General features: G+C 37.6%; 1 protein-coding gene across 1 annotated transcript in view; it reads right to left on the bottom strand.

Moving 5' to 3' along the window:
* The window catches only part of LOC115823491 (glypican-6-like), a 57,328-nt gene extending 42,468 nt beyond the window's left edge, over nt 1–14,860 (bottom strand). Inside the window, exons 1-2 of the mRNA XM_030787544.1 lie at nt 14,710–14,860; nt 888–1,046 (exon numbers count right to left, since the gene is read on the bottom strand). Of these exons, the coding sequence (XP_030643404.1) occupies nt 888–1,046; nt 14,710–14,860 (310 nt within the window). The remainder of the gene's footprint in view (nt 1–887; nt 1,047–14,709) is intronic.
* Nucleotides 14,861–19,015: the final 4,155 nt, after the last annotated feature.

The following is a 19,015-nucleotide window of genomic DNA, read 5'->3' as shown; positions in this document are numbered from 1 at the left end:
GTTGGTGGCATATTCATGGCACAATCTGATTTATGAATGTATATTTTAGAGGATCATCAGCTGTGATAACTGCATATTGCTTTGGGACCTCACCACTGTAATTCTATTTGAGATGAGCAATTTCCACAAGCTTCAAATGCTCATGATTCAAGACTCTACATCAAATTCTTATTTTGTATTTTCTAACACTCACACAGCATTTCTGCGTGCACACACACTCTCACAGTTTCTTAATGATTAGCTGATTAAAGATGGAGCAATAAGTGCATAAAATTAGCTTTTGATCATTACCATGTCTAAAGAGGTGTTGTGCTAATAGCAGCAGAATTTCCCTAACTGAGATCATCAGTGTTATTAATTTTTGTGTACTACTGAACCAAAAGGGCTTAGTATAAAATATGCATCAGAAATCGTCTAATAGGAACAGCATAATTTCCAGTCATACATCTATCCATAACATTCTCAAACAGGATCTCATCGATTCCATAATCCTTCACTGAAATCACCCCAAGGTTAAAATGAGATTTTCCACTCCACTCTGGGCTAGATCACAAACTTCATAATGTCCATGTAGGATAATACAGTGAAAAGACGTGTGGAACTCTGGGGACACCACATATTCAAGTTCAAACTAAGGCTGTGAACTGTGAAAACCCATTATATATGCTGCAATATTTTGAGGGCAAATGGCAAATCTCATTTTCATTTAATATACCCCACATGCTTACTCTCTAAACCATAGAACTGTGCAGATAAACAAAGTGTACTAGACTGTGACTCAGTTTGTAAGAAGATTTAGCATAAATACAGGTCTAAAGTTCAACTGAATTTTTGTATAGTTACAACACAAATTCAACAAGAAAAGAGATAGAAGCAGGAAATCTTACCATCAAATCTTTTATGCCTGGATACAAAGGTGTCTCGTAATTCTTCACTTGTATCGTCAATCAGTTTTTCAAATTCTCTTTTACTCCGCTGACTGAAGTTGTCTTCCATTTCAGTATTACAGCAGGTCTTTTCCTGGGAGCAGATACGGAGATGTTCTCCTGGAAAGAAATCACATCTAAGGAAGTCAGGACAATACATTTGTAAAAATATGAGGTATGAATAGTGGCTTAGTTAAGATGGAAACAGCTTGGTTACTGGTGATTTATGTGTTAAAGCACAATTTTCTGTCAATGCGCCCTTGGCAAGGTTACTCTGGCATGCAACCTCTGACAGAAAATAAATAAATGAAGAAAGAAAATGGTACTTCTTCAGATAAGAACAGAATGCAGTGTAAATGTATGAAGTAATGGAACAACAGCTGAGAAATACTTTATAAGGTTTATCCGAAGTAAAGTGTACATTCAGAACATTTAAAAATAACAGGCAAATCAATGAGGCTGTTAAACACACACGCTGTATGCAGAAATTCCTGGAACAAGTCACGCACCTTTTAATTAAAAATGTGCATCATTGCTCATAAAAACCTATATCCTGCTATCTCTTTCTGGTTACATTTCAGATGCCCTTCGGTTAGTAAAAAGACAACAAATTGATAAAACTAGAAAGAAATTAAATTTGAAAAAGAACAGATTCAAAAGAAAATAATAACATCCTAAAGCGTTGCAGCAAGAGAAAGGCAGAGTTTTTAAAAGGTAGGTCTCTCTCACATTCCCTTTGCTGCAGTCTGATCTGGCCAAACATTTTGTGCTAATGGGGTCAGTGTCACAATGACCTGTACCATTTCCATCACTTAGAAAACATCAATACAAATCTGACAGGGAAGATTTGTCCTGGAGAACACAAAGTACAATATTAATGTAAAATCCATCTTATCATTCAACTGAAGAAACACAACCAAAGCGTCCTGGAGGCCAAATGAGCATTTCAAGACCAGAAACCAACTTTGCTAATCATGCATGCCCACACGTACAAAAATCCAATCGATGGAATCGGAGCTCCTTACAGGAGCAATCAATATTCCCATCCCCTGTGTCAAACACACAAACAGAGAGGACTTGACCAACACTGAGCAAGAATGCATGTCAGGTTTCATACGGTGTGTAAGGACAGCTCCTCTGTCTCAAGGTGAATTTTTATTTATTTATTTATTTATTTATCTGTGTAGTTGGGGCCCAGGAGCTTTAACATTAATTTGATAGTTGCCATAACCATTCTTAAAAAGGCATCTCGGCAAATTCAACTTTATGATTTTACTAAAACTTTATTCTCTACAGAGGAAATTCACAATAATTCTTCACACATCATTCCTCTCTTGACTCGCCTTTAGGGTAAGAAAATACATAGCTTCAGGCAGAATCTGTTTTTGCTAGGCTAAGCAAACTTTATGCTTCTTGCTAGAACACCAACTTCTCCCTGAAGCAAGATCACTTTGGATGGCAGTTAACACCAACTTTTTTGGGGCCAAGATTAAATTTCCCTTCAAATGGAACAGAACTTTTGTTTCTCCAGAGCTGAGAAGGTCCAGTGTGTGACAGGAGGTGACTTAGAATAGTACTAGAAATGTCTTTCACTCACACAAAATTATAAGCCCTAAAATATTCATGCAAAGATAAGTGGAAACTACATTACAGCTTGAATCCTGTCACTCAAAAAACTTTTGACATTACCAAAGATATACTACCTAATTTCAAGTACACAGAATTGATATGCATATCCTTTATATATAGCATAGACAACTCTTGATCTCTTTCACTTCTGCATGAATGCCTCTCCATTTTCTCCGCAGCAACACCAAAAATCGAAACTGTCCAGCAAGAGAAATGCTTAGGAACGGTATGCGCTTTTCGACCTGCTGAATGAGAAATTACGCTTCATGCACTGCCCCTGAAGTGTAGTAGAACAGAAAGCTTATTAAGACTGTTAATGGTCTTGCCGATTGTCCTGGTATCTTTGGTGCTTTCGGACAAATTTCGTGGAAGTCGAGGACAACCTGTAATAGGAAATGCTGCTGATGCCACAATATATCTCTTACTGTAATAGCAAAACAGAACTACCACTAAACTGATCATTTGCTGGGGTGGTTGTAGATACAAACTAACATGCTTTTCTTGGAATAAGCACAGTTTCACCTGATCTGGTCTCCAAGCTCAGATAACACAACATTCATCTCTGTCATGGCCCATTCGCCGGATCCAAGGACTGTGACCCTCCCAGTGGCCGCGCAGAAACAGCAACTACACACACAGCACACGGGCACCTTAGGCTGGTTCTAGTCTGCAAGCAGTTCTCCAGCAACTATCACACACACATGCACACATGCACGTACCCAAACACACACACACACACACACACACACACACACACACACACACACACACACACAGAGCTATCCTTTGATGACATACACACATACCCATAAATAAAGACAGCAGTCTCACCAGCACAGGATACATGTCTTCAAAACCAGTCTGTCATAGATTAACATCCTTGGAGCAACTTTCAGGGGAGCTTGCTGGGGCAAACACTATGTCCTTTATTGCCAAGGTTAAAAGCTAGACAGCCAGGAAAGTGACTGAGTGGGGACATGTGTGTTCCTGCATCAAATCCAAGCAGAGTTTCATTGGGCTAATAACTGTACTCAAGGGCATATAAAATACGATTTCAGTTTACACTGAAAGAGAGGGGAAACACCTCCATTCACAGCAACTTGTTTACACGTCCATAACATCAATACCAACTCTAATAATTCTGATATGTTTTTACACTAGAACAAGATGTGAACAAATACAACCAATACATTCTGCAGTATTGCTAGATCATAAAGGCTTTGTCTAAATGGTGGCCATTTTATTGGATGACGTGACTGAGGTAAATGACTCAGTAATTGTGAGGGTCACAGTGATGTTGAGTGTCAGAACACCACCCTCTCTCGACAGACATGAAACATTTTTACAGCATGAATAATGACACGAATGTCATTACAGCATCAGGATTGTCCACTAGGGGCATTAATTGCGGCAATATTTCATCTTAAGAAAAAACATGGGAGAGCTTGCAGTTAATAATACACTATACAGACACAGGAAAATGTGCCTTGTGTACTTACTTATTGGTTGGATGGTTTATTCCTTAATGCATTTATTTATTCATTCCTTGTTTCATTTTACTTTATATTTTAAGCACTTACATGTTATGATTCTTTAAATTTTATACTTTGTATTTTTTATTTTACAGCATAGATTTCAAAATAAAAAATCCCATTTGCAATTATTAGCAGCTTGGTAAGAGGTAGAACTAGCACAGACTTCATAGCCAGTGACTGTAAAGCATAGTTAAACAGCCAGAGGATTTGCCTAAAGGATTTATGAGCCCATAGGCTGTATTAGTTTTAGCTCAACCTTCTCTCTGTCTCTCTTTGTCTCTGTCTCTGTCTGTCTGTCTGTCTGTCTATCTCTCTCTCTCTCTCTCTCTCTCTCTCTCTCTCTCTCCCTCTCTTTATCATTGCCTGCCAATACTGATAATATCCTTGTTCCTTGCCAGTCCACCCATACCAAGAGAACTACAGAATTAAAATGAAAAGGCATGCCCCAAAATCAAGCTTCCCTTCTCTCCAGTAACACTACAACAGCATCCAGTCTAAACTGTTGTGAATAATTGATCTATTGCTGAAAATAAATTATTCTGCCTAGAAAAAAGTGAAACTGACAAAATTATAGAGCAGTTCTTTAATGTAATGACGCAAAGATATTGTTGTGCTTACAGACAAAGGCATAGACATGCTCAGGGAAAAGAAATGCACAAAGACACAGCAATGCACAAAAAAGAGTGATGCAGAAATATGTCAATTAAACAGGCAGTGCCAGCCAGTTACGTTCATGGATTCAGTGTTATAGCAACAGCTGCATTAGTTAAATGATCATCGCATTCTGTAATCAGCTAGACTGTCAATCTTCACCCACAGATCATAATATCTCTCCAATTATCTCAGTAGAGGAATCTTTTTCCAAGTCTAATACAAAAAGCATATATATATATATATATATATATATATATATATATCACACACACACACACACACACACACCACTCCTCTTACTTTACTTAGGATGCACAGCAGAGCATTTTCTCCCTGATTTGCATTAAAGAATGAATATAAGTGATGGCCCTTTTAATGGGTACCCACAGTGTTTGTGCATATTGATTCTGGCATGACTGCTGAAGAGTTGGAGAAGCTGTGAGATGCAAAAACAGCCAAGACCAAGAATACACTCTCTACTAGACTATAACAAGTACTTTGAAAAGTCATCAGTTATCCCTAAGGCTAGGCACAGATAGATAGATAGACAGACAGACAGGCAGACAGAGAAAGAGAGAGAGAGAGAGAGAGAGAGAGAGAGAGAGAGAGAGAGAGAGAGAGAGAGAGAGAGAGAGAGAGAGACATTCTGAGAGTCCATAAACCTTGTATTAGGTTTATCATGCATACCTGTATCAAGACAGTATGCTACTACATTTTAATGTTTTAAGGTAATTATGTACTCCAGTATCAAGAGCACTTTTCCAAACGATTAAACTGACAAAGTTATTACCACTACTTAAGCAGAAATGATAGTTTCAGACATTACCATTTGTTCAGTTCAGTGAAATTAAATGGAATCACAGATAGTGAACATGTGTGAAATGTTTTTTCTGGCATGCCTTGATTTTCATATTCATATAGATATATATATTTAAAGGTCCTCACCTATCTTTAAATTGTGTAACATATTCAGATAGTTGTTGTGATAATAGGAAGACTGCTGTAGAAGATAACAGTTGAAATGAAGATGAAAGACAGGACAGGTCATGTGGTGTGGAAGTCCACTGTATCAAGTGCTACTTTGATAACAGATGGAAACTACTTCTCATGCCACTTTGTAGCTTTGTAGCAGTTCAGTAAGTGGATCAATAGTAGAAATATGTTTCTAAACTCTATATGACAGATGACATAAACACACTGTTGTTTATTGCCTGCACAAACAGAGGCCAGGGTAGAGTGATACTGACAGTGGCTCTGTTGTCCCCCTAATTATAATTATAATAATGTTCAACAACACGTCTGTGACAATAATACCGGTATTTCACATTTAAGAAAAAAAAATTACTTTAGACAAGAGCGTTATGAGTCAAAAGTCTAGAGTTCTGTTTATATTTGGCCAGAAAAATGCAGCCATTAAGAAGTGTAAATGTGATTGAATGGGAGGTAAACTGGGGCAATGAGCCAGTTGAGCTAATAGAGGGTACCCAGATGATGTTTCAGTGCCAGATGAGGTAGGCCAGCTCTCAGAAGAACGGTGTACAGTACCTGGCCAAAGTGGTACGGAGCATATGTGCCATGCCATCTGCTAGGTCCCTTGGCTCCCTCCTTTCCAAAAATGTTTAAAATACTCCATCTTTGTTGGCCAAAAACAACGATGAAACTTGTCCTCAATCAGCTTTGGCATATTTTGTCAAACTTAGGGAGCAAAGTCATTCAGAATGACTGGATAAACCTTTATTTTGTTTTTCTTTTGCATATCAAATTAAAACTACTATCACTTTACTGCAGATACTAATTCAGTTAAAAAAAATCTCTGAAAATGTGAGAGGGATTCAAATGAAAACATTAAAGGTTTTCAAACAAAAAAAAAAACCCCAAAATTAAAAAAACAATATATATTCAGACTGTGGACAAAACATTCCATTACTCTTCAGTGTAAAAACACAGCAGGTTTGTGGTTTTTTCACAGTCGCACTCTGCATGAAAAACACCATTACTATTCTCGTCTCCAACTTGTGTTTCTCACTTTGTCAACTTGTGAACCGATAAAAAGAGAAGAGGACTACTCACATGGGTGTTAAGCCAAAGATTTTACAGTACCGCTAGACTTTTGGGTGTGCTTTTTTTCCAGCTGTGTTTATGCAAATAACCCGACGTATTATTTATATGAATTATGGTACATTGCCCTTCATTAAATCAGTCTGACTCAGGCTTCAGATGTTGCCTTTTAATTTCATATTCAATCTGTTCAATCCCAGCAAATTAACACTTTTTATTCACAAGTGTCTTTATTGATTTTTAGGCACAAAATGAGTCATATAAAATGATGCATTGCCAGATATCCCTTGCATGGTTATTGACATGAGAGGTAAGTTATGTGGCTTTGGAAACATCTCTGTGTGTTGTATCTCTCTGTTGAAAGACCTTAGGAAACTTCATGATAGTCATTATTTTGCTGCATGACAGCAAAAATCTTTATGGCTAAAGTCAGTCTTGCACTGTTGAATTGCTGATCACAGTACAAACTACTTGACATAGCTGTTCTGGGAGAGCTTTTAAAAGAATAGTAATGCCAAGTAGCATCTTCAGACACATTGTGATACACATAACTCAGGGCAGACATAGAGAAGAGGGAGAGAAGGATTCAGAGAGTTATTTTTTGCCCTGTTATTTCATAATGTCTTGGCAGTGTCAGGAGAAAGAATGTACTTTCGTGACTTGTTAATACTTTTGCTGCATACAATCTTGTGTGAGGCCAAGCAAAGAATAGTTCACGTTTCCAAAAGTTCAGGAAACTGACAATGACACATAATAAATGGAACTTTAATCTTGCAGTGGCATAAGGTTCAGTATTGAAAAACACTGTTGTTTATATTTAATATAGGAATCCGATATGGTTGTCAGCTATGGGGATATCTAAGTCATTTACATTAAGCTGCATGAACCTGGTAAGTGGAACATGGCACATGGCACAGGAGTAGTGGCGGGGGGGGGGGGTCTTCAACTTCATTTGATCATTAACTTTGTCTCCCCTACACTAAGGCCTTACATTGTTACCTCAGCAAAATATTCTTTCTTTCTTTCTTTCTTTCTTTCTTTCTTTCTTTCTTTCTTTCTTTCCTCTGGCACAACTTTGTCACAGATACACCAAGACTTCAAACAGCATTTGTCAATTACAGTCAAGTTTCACAACTGTGACTGGCTTATCATTGTGCTGTAACATCTGCACTCTCAGACTTTAGGAAATTTGAACAAGGCTGACCAAATTTTTTTCTGTCTTACTGTTCTCATGGACCTAACTGGAATGTTAATTCTGGCAAAAGTGAGGACAGAATTGGAAACAACAATTTATTTTCTGGGTAATAGCGATTTTGCAGTGAAAGTATCATATATTTCAAATCACTTTCAAAAACAGACACCCCCTCCCTCATACACTCTAGCTTTCCCATATTGACACAAGCCTTTACATTTAGACATTTTCCACTAAGTCAGTAACCTCTGATTTAGTGAAGTGACCAGGATCCTTTGTTGTCTTGGGAACATCAAACACTCGACTGCGTTTTTCAGATGAGTTCTCTGAAAGCACATCTTCTTCTGCATGTGCACTCGTCTAGCCAGGCGATGACGACAAGAGTGAATGACAGAACGCTGGCTAAAGATAGACACAGAAACAGCACAGGGGGATCTGAGGAGGGGCTTGGCTTCTTGATGTCGCTCTGTTTTGACAGGTCGACATTGGTAAAGAGGCATACACAGACAACAGCACTGTGACTGCTACCACCTGGTATTTCATGCAAATTCAGATGCAAATCCCAGAGTTTGTACAGACCAAAACAAAAGCACCTAATTGGTGCCAACAGGGTATTCCTCAGGTAACATGTATAAACACCATAAAACAAGCAGTGTTTACTTAACAGAAAGTATTTTACTGGCAATAGCTGTAGGTTATGTTTTAATTGGAGAATTTCTAGCAGATATGGTGACCCCTTGGTCACCCTGCCAAATAAATCTGAAACGACAAAAGGAACAAATTTCTTTGCAGAGTGCTATGAAACAAAAAAACATAAATAAACTTCATGCCAGACATCTATCTTATATTTATTTGGTTTTCATTTCACATTTCACATGCCAGCTGTGCAATGTCTCTATCCCAGGGCTTTTCAGCTATATTTCCAAACCCAATAAACTTATATGAACTTATATGCATCACCAGCCAAGTCAAAAGAATAAAAAACATTTCTTCCTGTAACAAAAATGAACCATATCCGTGATCCTGAATGTCTCCTTTCCATCATAGTATAAGTGGAAAGGCTTAGCTAAATGACCAAAAAAAAAAAAAAGTTGAAAGTCTACTGACACCATTTACATCTCGTGAGAAAATGGTGTAAAAGCCAAAGCAAAAATTTTTGTTACACCACTTTTGGTTCAACACTAGTTTTTCATAATTAAACAAAAGTTATGGTGCATGGCAGCAGAAATATGAGAGCTAATTACAAAAAAAAATAATCTATCTAAATATTATCTTGTCATAACTTAGGGGGGAAAAACATAAAGTGTTAGGCTACTCTCCTTCCTACCCTATTAAAACATGCTTTTGAGCGGGACATGCTTTTGAGTGAGGCATGCTCCATCGCTTACGCTGAATATATTGACTTAGGATTAAATGTATATGACACTGTGTGTACTTGCTTTATTATTTACATAACTGTGTAACGTGAATATGAACATGGAGGGAGTTTGTATGATTTCCTGTGATGTGACATTTAAATTCTTTCACAGCCACCTTGAGATTCTGATTTCAGAAACTATGAGTGAGATGCCGTTTAGCTAAATCCTGTTCACACGGTAGGTCTATGAAACGAAAGCATAAATGGACATGCTGTTCTGTTAAATTATAATGAAAATTAAGCCCTCGTAGACTATTCATGAGCCTAAATCATCTGACCCGTGACACTGTATTACAATACAGAATGACACATTTACTTAATTTACACCAGAATACCACAGACGTTCAAACACACAAATGCACCAGGCCTACAACCTTTAAACGACTGTGCGCTCTGATGAAATACGGGTAACAGTGTGTGGTCTAGGTCGCTTTGGGCAAAGTGTGATGATATATGTTGAGAAATGTCTCCCAAGGTCTTTTAGACAGTCTGACAGGTTCATGCTATAGTCATTATTTCCACATGCAGTGGGACTGCCTGCTGAGACAGCTAATCATCCACCATGTTTTAAAATTCATAAATATGATTGGTGGAGAAAGACGGAGAAGATATTAGAGGAATCCACTTGAAAAAAAAAAAAAAAGACAACTTGGTGTTTGCTCCCAGTCCTCTTTGATAACACCAGCTACTTGAATCTTAATAGGAAAAATTTTTAACTAAATCATCTGACATTATCTCATCTGCAAGTGCTAATGAAAGCTACTTTTCATTCAGTGTTAATCCCTGTAGTCCAATTATATACCAGTTCTGAAATACAATTTATTTACAAGATTCTTTTAATTGTAGAATTCAGAACCAAGATGATCATAGGTTCCAACCATCGATGGGGAAAATATGAGTCTCCATGGGTCAAGCCCAGTGGTTTGAAGGAAGGGAAGAAGTTACTGGGTATAAGGTGTCTGTTCACCAAGCACACAAACAAACAGAAAGAAAACCCCCAAAACCTTTTATTAATCTTAGATTAGACTGTGGTGTTGTTGTATGTTTTGGTGTTTCAGGGGTCTAAAGAGGATATTTGTAAATTTACATTTTACCCAGAGGGCTGCCTTCCTACTGACCATTGATTCCTTTCTTTAGTATTAGTGGCATTTGCAGGCAAAGCTCCATTTATCAGGAAACAATATCTGTTCCTCTAAAGTCTTTAGGTTTCTGTTGTTGAGAGGATAAAAGAGTTTGTGTCTGCCCGCTTTCAGCATGACATTCTGACAAATGCACAGAGGCTGGGATTGTCTGGACATCATTTCTGTCTCCAGAAAAATTTGCCATTAGATGTTTTTCTGTACTCAAAGATTAAAGACTCCCTAAAGCAGGCCTGATCCCACTGTCCTTTTTTGTAAGACAAACAAACAAACAAACAAATCTGAAAACAGAACTCCAGGCCAAAGTATGAGCATACATCAGCACTGACAATAACCTGCATGGAACAAACCAGTTCTTAAAACAGGACATACATGCAATGAATCACATAGGATTAACAGTTTTAAATGTTCTAAAATGTCACATTACAAGAGCTTATGAATATAGTGTTTGCTCACAGAATGTTTGAACATGAAACTGTTTCACAGTACTAGAACTAATATTACCAGACAAATATTCAGCAAAGAAATATCCAGTTTTACTAAAGAGGCTATTACAGTGCACTTGAGCCAGAGGAGAGATAACTCTCCTTGTCTTCCCACCTTGTAGTCAAGACGATCATAAAATGTCAACAGCGTTATTTCTGGACCTTCCCGCAGCCAAGAGTGAACATGGCAGAGCAGGATGGGAAATTACAGGGACCAGTTGAGACATCATGTTTTAGAGGATTGGCTGCCTGACCAGGACATGTGATCTTAGAGACATCTTCATCACTACACAGCAAATATTCAAGTGCTGATTTCCCAGTTTAAAATTTCCTGGAGTTGAACTGAGTTCATCTCAGAATTATTTTACAGTACACAAACACTTACATTGTTACAGTTACAGAGGGCGGTGCTTCTCATACTCTATTGAGCATGGGTTTTATGAACATTAAAAATGTTAATATAATGCAAAATTACTTCCTTAGGCTTAATTTAACACTAGTTAATCTGTTGTGCACTCTGTGAAAACTGCTGTGCACTTAATTCAATAAAGCAGTTAATAGGACCTGGAGACACCAAGGCAGTGGATCCAGCCCTCTCTGCCCTCACAGGTCTAAACTTTCATCAGGTCAAAGATGAGTCAAGCTCAGAGGAGCCGGTATGTAACAAACTCACAGACAGTTTATTTAAATAGCCAGACAAGACTGTTGTGGTGCCTGTGAAGCACTGGGCATTTTTAGCTCTGCTGACAGTCTACAGACACTGGGCGCTGAGGCTGCAATGACTGTTACCAGGCACACAGAAGGGTTTTTAAACCCTCTACGCTGCTGCCGCTGACAGCTTCAATAAGGTCCTCCTTCAAAATACAGAGGGCAGGCTCAAAGGTATTACTTTAAAGACCAAACCTGTAGTACTTGGCTTATAACAACTCTCCAGGCAATAGCAATGACAGGTCACTGTGACATTGAGCTTGACTTAACTGATTCAGAGGTACTACTCTTGTTTAAACAATGCAGAGACCTTCACCACCAGCAGTGACGAGGAAAAGAGTAACTATTATAGTAATGGCAAATTGCTCATTCATGTATATAATTTTTTTCTCAAACATAACTGCCTTACTTTAATAAGAAGTCATTACATTATTCAATTAAATGTATGTTATAAAAACCATTTCGAGGTCAAACTAAAAATTTGTACTTCAAGTAATTCAAAATGAGTACTTCAAGTGCTAACAAAGTATGATTTTTTTTTGCTGCCTAGGTTTAATAATAAGAACTAATTTCCTTAATTTCCTCACTCCAAAAAACACTAATGTATGCTGTATTACTGCAACCCAAACCAGCGCTATTCCATTTTATACGAATAATCCGTTTACTAGAGAATAAACTTGATCTCTATTGAATCTCCAGACACTGATGATATCAGTTAGATTTCTGTATGAAAGCAGTGCGATCAAATGCAGTGTTCAGTCTCTGTGCTCCCCTTCCACAAACTCTGGCCCGGCCCTTTTCTGTTGTCATGATTAGAGCACTATTACTGTTCCTGGAAAAAAAATACAGGACCTTTCACCTACATTTTGAGTGTTTAAAGCTCCTTCTGATGAACTCTGGATTAAAACATAAGTTATTCTGAAAAAATAAGAACAAGAAACTTTACTGATGGATGTTGCAGGCCACACCTTTGCTTCAACATAAGTCAGAGCAGGCATGTACCTGGATTACATACAGGTAAAAGAAGTGGAGTGAATGAAAAAAAGAGTACTATAACAGTTCTCTGCTTACTGAAATTGCAGTAGTATCTGGCTTAGTTATGAGACTAGTATTCTGCTATCAACTACTTGAAAGGTGTGAATAAAAAAAAGTTAAGGGACAGAGACACTAAATCGAAAGAAGTTTTACACGACATTTTGGTAATGTAGGTGCTTCCATTTAGAACAGACATTTCTGACATTTATGGCCTAGTTCAGCTGTCACCATGTAACCAATGTAATTATCACAAAATTAAAGAAAGGGGAGGGTAATATTTCAGCAGAAACAGTTATATCTGAAATGGTTCTCAACATCTCACAGTAACTGATCATTTGCAGTAATTACCTTTTTGTGCAATAGTAGCTGTGTATTTACAAATCACACTCACTCCACCCTAGAAGAACTCTGAGACATTCTAGACATAGTGATGGAAAATCAACATTTGAGACATTCCAATTTCCTGCCTCAAAAGAATTAACACCAAAGATAAATAAAAAAGTTCACATATATTTTTAATGTTTTATTTGGCTGTGGTGCAGGCACTTTATACAACAACAGTTACAACAGTTTTGCATGAGTGCAGAGTTTACAGGGAATCATATACGACCAGTTATAATACAGGACAACAGAGAGCTTAAGAAGCTTGGTTTTTATTTCAGTTCACGAAGAGAAGTAACAAGGTCCAATACTGACTTTGCATTTTAAAGCTCAGAGCCCTGAGGTTTGCTCAATCTTTCCTATTGCAGTAATGATGCAGTTCATTCTGAACCATTTACAGGACAGCCCAGCAAAACAAAACTTCAGGGTCTGGTTTAAAGACAGGTCTAGGTGTTGGTCTCCATGAGCCCTCAACCCAGGAGAGAGCCGCTGACACCACTGACATGGAACCCTAGGTCTCAGGATGCAGCTTTGAGTTCACTGAGTTCACAGTTATGTTCTCCTTTTGAAGCTCCACATCAGGATATTTTATATCAGGTCATGAAATGGTTGGACCAAAAGCATTTTCAAAGTGTGAGGGCTGGTTTCATGATTTGATTTTAACACGTGGGCCACAAGATGAACAACTACCCTAAGACTGCTCTGTGAAAGATCAAATTATTATAGCGTTTCATTTGGTCTGAACAGTGCTGCCACGAAGTGTCTTAAACTTTAACAACTCACACTTTCGTTCTGATCAAAGTCTGGAACATGATTTATGTACTCGACCGAATGACTTTCAAAGATAAGAGACATCAGAACCGAGAAAGACAGTTGTAACCCCAGTAGTCTTGCAGGCTACGATGGGTGTCCTTTGACTTCCACGACACAGAAATGATCATGTAGTTTTAGCTGAACTTTTGTCATTTTACCGCAAGTTCCCTTGAAAAACGTAGAACAAAATGAAGTTTTAAAAGCAGCATGGTTTGAGGGGGAAACTCAAAGGTGCCATCTACAAATCCAGAAGACAGTTCATATGCTTTAGTAAAACTGTTGGCCGTGTAAGCACCACGATAACTGAACCTTTTGATAAACAGCCTGAGCACACCTTGACAGACCATGTGCAGAACAATTTTCTCACAGCTTATCTCAAACGCAGCGCTAAACTGGCCTGACAAAATACTCGCAGATATGGAAAATATTCTTTAGGGGAAAAAAGAAGGTAAACAAACAAACAAACGAAAAAAAAACGTGTCTTTCTCATGAAACTATGTTTTAAAGAAGTAAAGACTATTTAAATAATCGAATCCGTCCATTTCAATCGTTTACTCCAGTTCCATGGTTAAACATATGTTTCGGAGTCTTGTCCGCACAGCAGAATTAAAACAAGTGGCTGAGTGTACACATCAGTTCTGCGCGGTGCGCTATACCATTTTAGTAGCAATCAATATTCGTTACATGGGACGAGAAATATGACAAAAAGCAAAAAAAATCCAGTATTTCATTCTTACCTGATATCTCCTGGAATGGGATATTCACAACACTGAAGCCTGCGGCAATGTAAGCCTCCCGGACATCGCTGCAATTGCGTGTTTTAAGATCCGCTACCACTGTAAGAGATAGCACAGAAAAAGTGCACAGGGCTGCACGTGCGTTCAGCATGGTTCAGTTTGGTGATTAATCCTTTCTCTCTGCAGTAGATCCTGATTGTGGAGATGATCTGTGTTTTGGACTCGATGGTGCTGCTTAAAGTGCGTTTAGTGGCATGCCTTTCGTTGTCACACAAGTCAGAACATTGTTTCAAAAAGACATAATTCTCTGTGGTGAATTCGCTGGAGGAGCACACCTTTTCAAATAAAACGCCAAGTTTTGCTCAGTGAAACGCCATAAGAACCTGCTTAAACAACCGCCGTCAGAGATGACAGTGAAGCACATTCACAGTATAGGGACAGTGCGCAGTGTGGTGTTTGAAGAGAGAGCGAATGCCGGGGAGAGGGCTTCCAGCAAAGGGAATACAGCTGCGTACGTAATACGTCGACAAATCAGAGGAGTTTCCGATGGAGTAGTGTACATGGCCATTCATACCAGTGTGTCGCACACACATACGCAAACACACACACACACACACACACACACACACACACAGACACACACACACACACACACTAAGATGTACTGGACAAGACGTTGTCCCTAAATGGAGAAACAATGCCATAGGTACAGTTACAGTTTACGATATTTACGCTCTGCTTTTGCACAGCCTGGGGATATCTCTTGAAAATTTGGCATTTTTAAATTAGTAAAACGTTCAATGAGAAAATGCTACCTTAATGAGAGGATGCCACGATTTTGTCCTGAGGTTTACAACTCCTAATCTGCTTAAGGCTAGCATACCTCTAGCTGCTTATGGGTAAGGTGATGTGTTCTTTGCCACTGTCAGCCTGGTCCTGGGCTTGGCCTGCTATGAGGGTCACAGGCATATTAATCTTTAAAGCTATTTGGTGGTAATGGCTGTTTTAAAGGTGCTGAACAAATAAAATTTAATCATATTGAATTACAGCATCACATGAAGCAGTGGTGTAATTCAGCCTGAACCAAGGGCTATACAAGTATCATTCAGATATGTTAATCTCTGTCCTCACTCGTAAATGATGATGGTGAAGTTATTGTCTTTTGTGTAAACTAATGTCCAGGCTGATTGTTTTAAAAGATGTGCGAAACATCATTGTAAAATATCATGAATATCAGGTGGGATGACAAAATCCTCATACATTTAGCTGTAATGAATAATATTCAGACCATTTGGGTTTTATAACAATGGTGAAGGCACAATGATGCTTGATACCATTGTGTTATTGTGACAATGGTACTTCCACACATTACTTGGCAAACACGCTTGGGAGAAATTAACCGAGGGGAAAAAGTCAACTCTGTGTTTATTATATACAATGTTTATACTGTAGAAATGGCAGTCGTTTCCTTTAAAAAATATTGGTGCATTAAAAAAGCAAACAAATTGCAGTTTAAAAGAAGGAGGGTTGTTCTGTGCATGTAACATGTATAATTTCAGCCGTAGCCACAAGTCAGAGCTCAAAAAAAATTACAAGTTTGTGTTGTCAAAGTGCTGTTGTGCAACTTTAACTTTGCTTTTCATTCCTCTAAGCAAGATGTCAGATGAGAGAGAACCCAGAAGACGGTCTGTTACTGGCATCTTTGCCTTTCTTCCACTGAAATAAGAGTTTTGCAACTTTGCATTGTGTAACACACACACACACACACACACACACACACACACACACACACATACTTATACAGAGAGAGAGAGAGAGAGAGAGAGAGAGAGAGGATGGTTAGAATAACTCTGTGTTCTTTGAGAATATTTAAGGATAGTATTAATACTACTCACTTCAATCAGACAAACTTCTGGGGCAATTGCAATTTTACAAAGCATTGTATGTACAGCACAACTTAAAACTTTTTCTTTGAGAATCAGCATATCAATAACAGGTCTTGTTGGAGAAATATATAACCAATTAATCTCTAAGTAGAAATATAGTTGCTATCAGACTGTGTTTTTAGTCCTGAGTATTTTGCAGTCCTGAAATTAATTTTTATGTTTAGCGGTATGCCAACCTACCAACACACATGCACATATGTGTTGCACTGCCAGGAGCACATAAAATTACCTGTATATACAACTACCAAAAATGTTCAACATGCACACAGCTGAAGAACATCTAAAAGACTGCAAGCAAGTAACTAGGTTCTTTCTCACTTCAGGTTCAGATTTTGTGATATCTGCTTTTCCCAGGCATGATTCCCTGGCTACTGCTGCACAGTAACAAATTAAAGGTCAGTATTCGTTTTGACCTCTTGATCTGTCAGTTTCAAGTTTTTTGTTCTGAAATGCGCAGATTGGGAGAAGACAGACAGTGGCGCCATAGATATGTATGTATGACTCAGTCATTGGGTTTGCATGTGGGAGTGAAACTGGCAAGCTAAGGATTACGGGATAAATTCAACTGAAAATAAATACAAATATATTCTGTACACCGCCCACTCTCCCTGTTTAAATTATCCTCCATAGGCAAACATATCACATTTTTGACAGATTTTTTTACACAACAGATTTCAGTCCTAGAGTGGAGATGGGGGTGAAAGCTTCTCAAAAGATTGATAACAACAGCAACAACAACAGTAACAACAACAATAACAACAACAACAACAACAACAGCCATAATACAATGCTATGTATGTTTGTAATCCATAACATGCATCTTAATGTCCTTTTCTTGCAGAGTAAAAACAAATAAAGAAACCATAAACTCATCAAATCAAATAAAAAGTAAAATATGTTGAATAAAATAATGTTGGAAATGAGACTATAAAACAATGTTCTGAACTGTAACAAGGAACATGTGACAAGCTTGTAGTTGAAGATCTTAAGTATCAGGAATATATATAGATAGATTTTACCCTGATGTTTACCACTATTTGATGGATACAGAGTGTCTCTATTCATGCAATCACTGTTAATTTTATTTATGAGCATATTGTTGAAGTCGACAAACATAACATTAAAGAAGTTACTATGCTTATTTTCATCACAAAGTCCCAAAGAATATCCAAATGGCCAAAGAGGTAACGATTTTTAGTGGAAACTATGCTTTGCCTATTCTATTAACAAATGTAAAAAAAGTCAACATGTATCCCTTTACAAAATCAAGAGGTGCTCTCAGTTGTTCAAGGTTCTTCATCATTAGCAGAAGTAATATGACGGTGACTGGAACTGCTATTATACAGTTGGTTATTCCAACCGTTTAATTTGCTAACAAGGCGACTGATGTTACTTTTGTTCTTATTTTATCTGTAAGCATCCCAAGAGTGAATGACAAGCATCCCAATTTTAATTTCAACATGACAAAAGAGATTAAGTTTATTGGTCTTGTTATGTAAAACTTCTGAATGTGCCTTTCTTTAAATTCAAACCAGAAATGTTTAGTTGCTAAGTGCGTCACACTCCAGGCTGAATGGATATTTATTTGAGACAGTCTATATGATCAGAGGTTACAAGAAATTCTAGTTTGATCAATTTTATTTATTTATTTATCTATTTATTTATTTAATTTTAAATACATAAGAGATGGCAATGAGGCTGCTTACAGAGAGGTTAACAGTGATGTACTGAGAGAACAATGGGATATTCACTAGATAGTAGTAAAGTAACAAATATTGTAATCATGGCTATAGTAATGCGAATGTAAATGCAATAGACACAGTGAACCAGATGAAATAACAAATATAGAGTAATAAAGAGGGTCATGGACGTTCTGACGTCATAACAGATGAATACTAGAAAAAAAGGAAAGTAATAATACAATGCTATGGAAAAAAAAAAAAAGAACATGAAACTAGACCAGTAAAGGGACTGCTTGTAAACACAGCAAGAATGCACATATTCCATAGATGTGTCACAAAAAGTTAACAAAAATTTCTGCTTGAACAGTTCAGTCATGGCTCATATTGATTAACTTTTGGATATTTTCTGTCTCATTAACCTCATTTTCTTTTTATCACAGAAGTGCAGCTTTCAGCGACAAGAATATTTAACAAGAACTGATTTATTCCCAAATGCACTGTCACAGTGAATCTTTATGCAAAACACCATGTAACGAATGCAGCATATTTTCAGTGCAATTATAATTTAGACATTAGTAAAGCATCTTTTATGAACCATGGGACTTAGTGAAAGGTTTGAAAGGTTATTTGTTTCACGTAAGCGCTATGTAAAAAAAACCAACTGAATTAGAAACAAAT

Source organism: Chanos chanos, chromosome 10 (genome assembly GCF_902362185.1).
Source record: "Chanos chanos chromosome 10, fChaCha1.1, whole genome shotgun sequence".
Classification (NCBI taxonomy): domain Eukaryota; kingdom Metazoa; phylum Chordata; class Actinopteri; order Gonorynchiformes; family Chanidae; genus Chanos; species Chanos chanos.
This window is presented reverse-complemented; position numbering and strand designations above follow the sequence as displayed.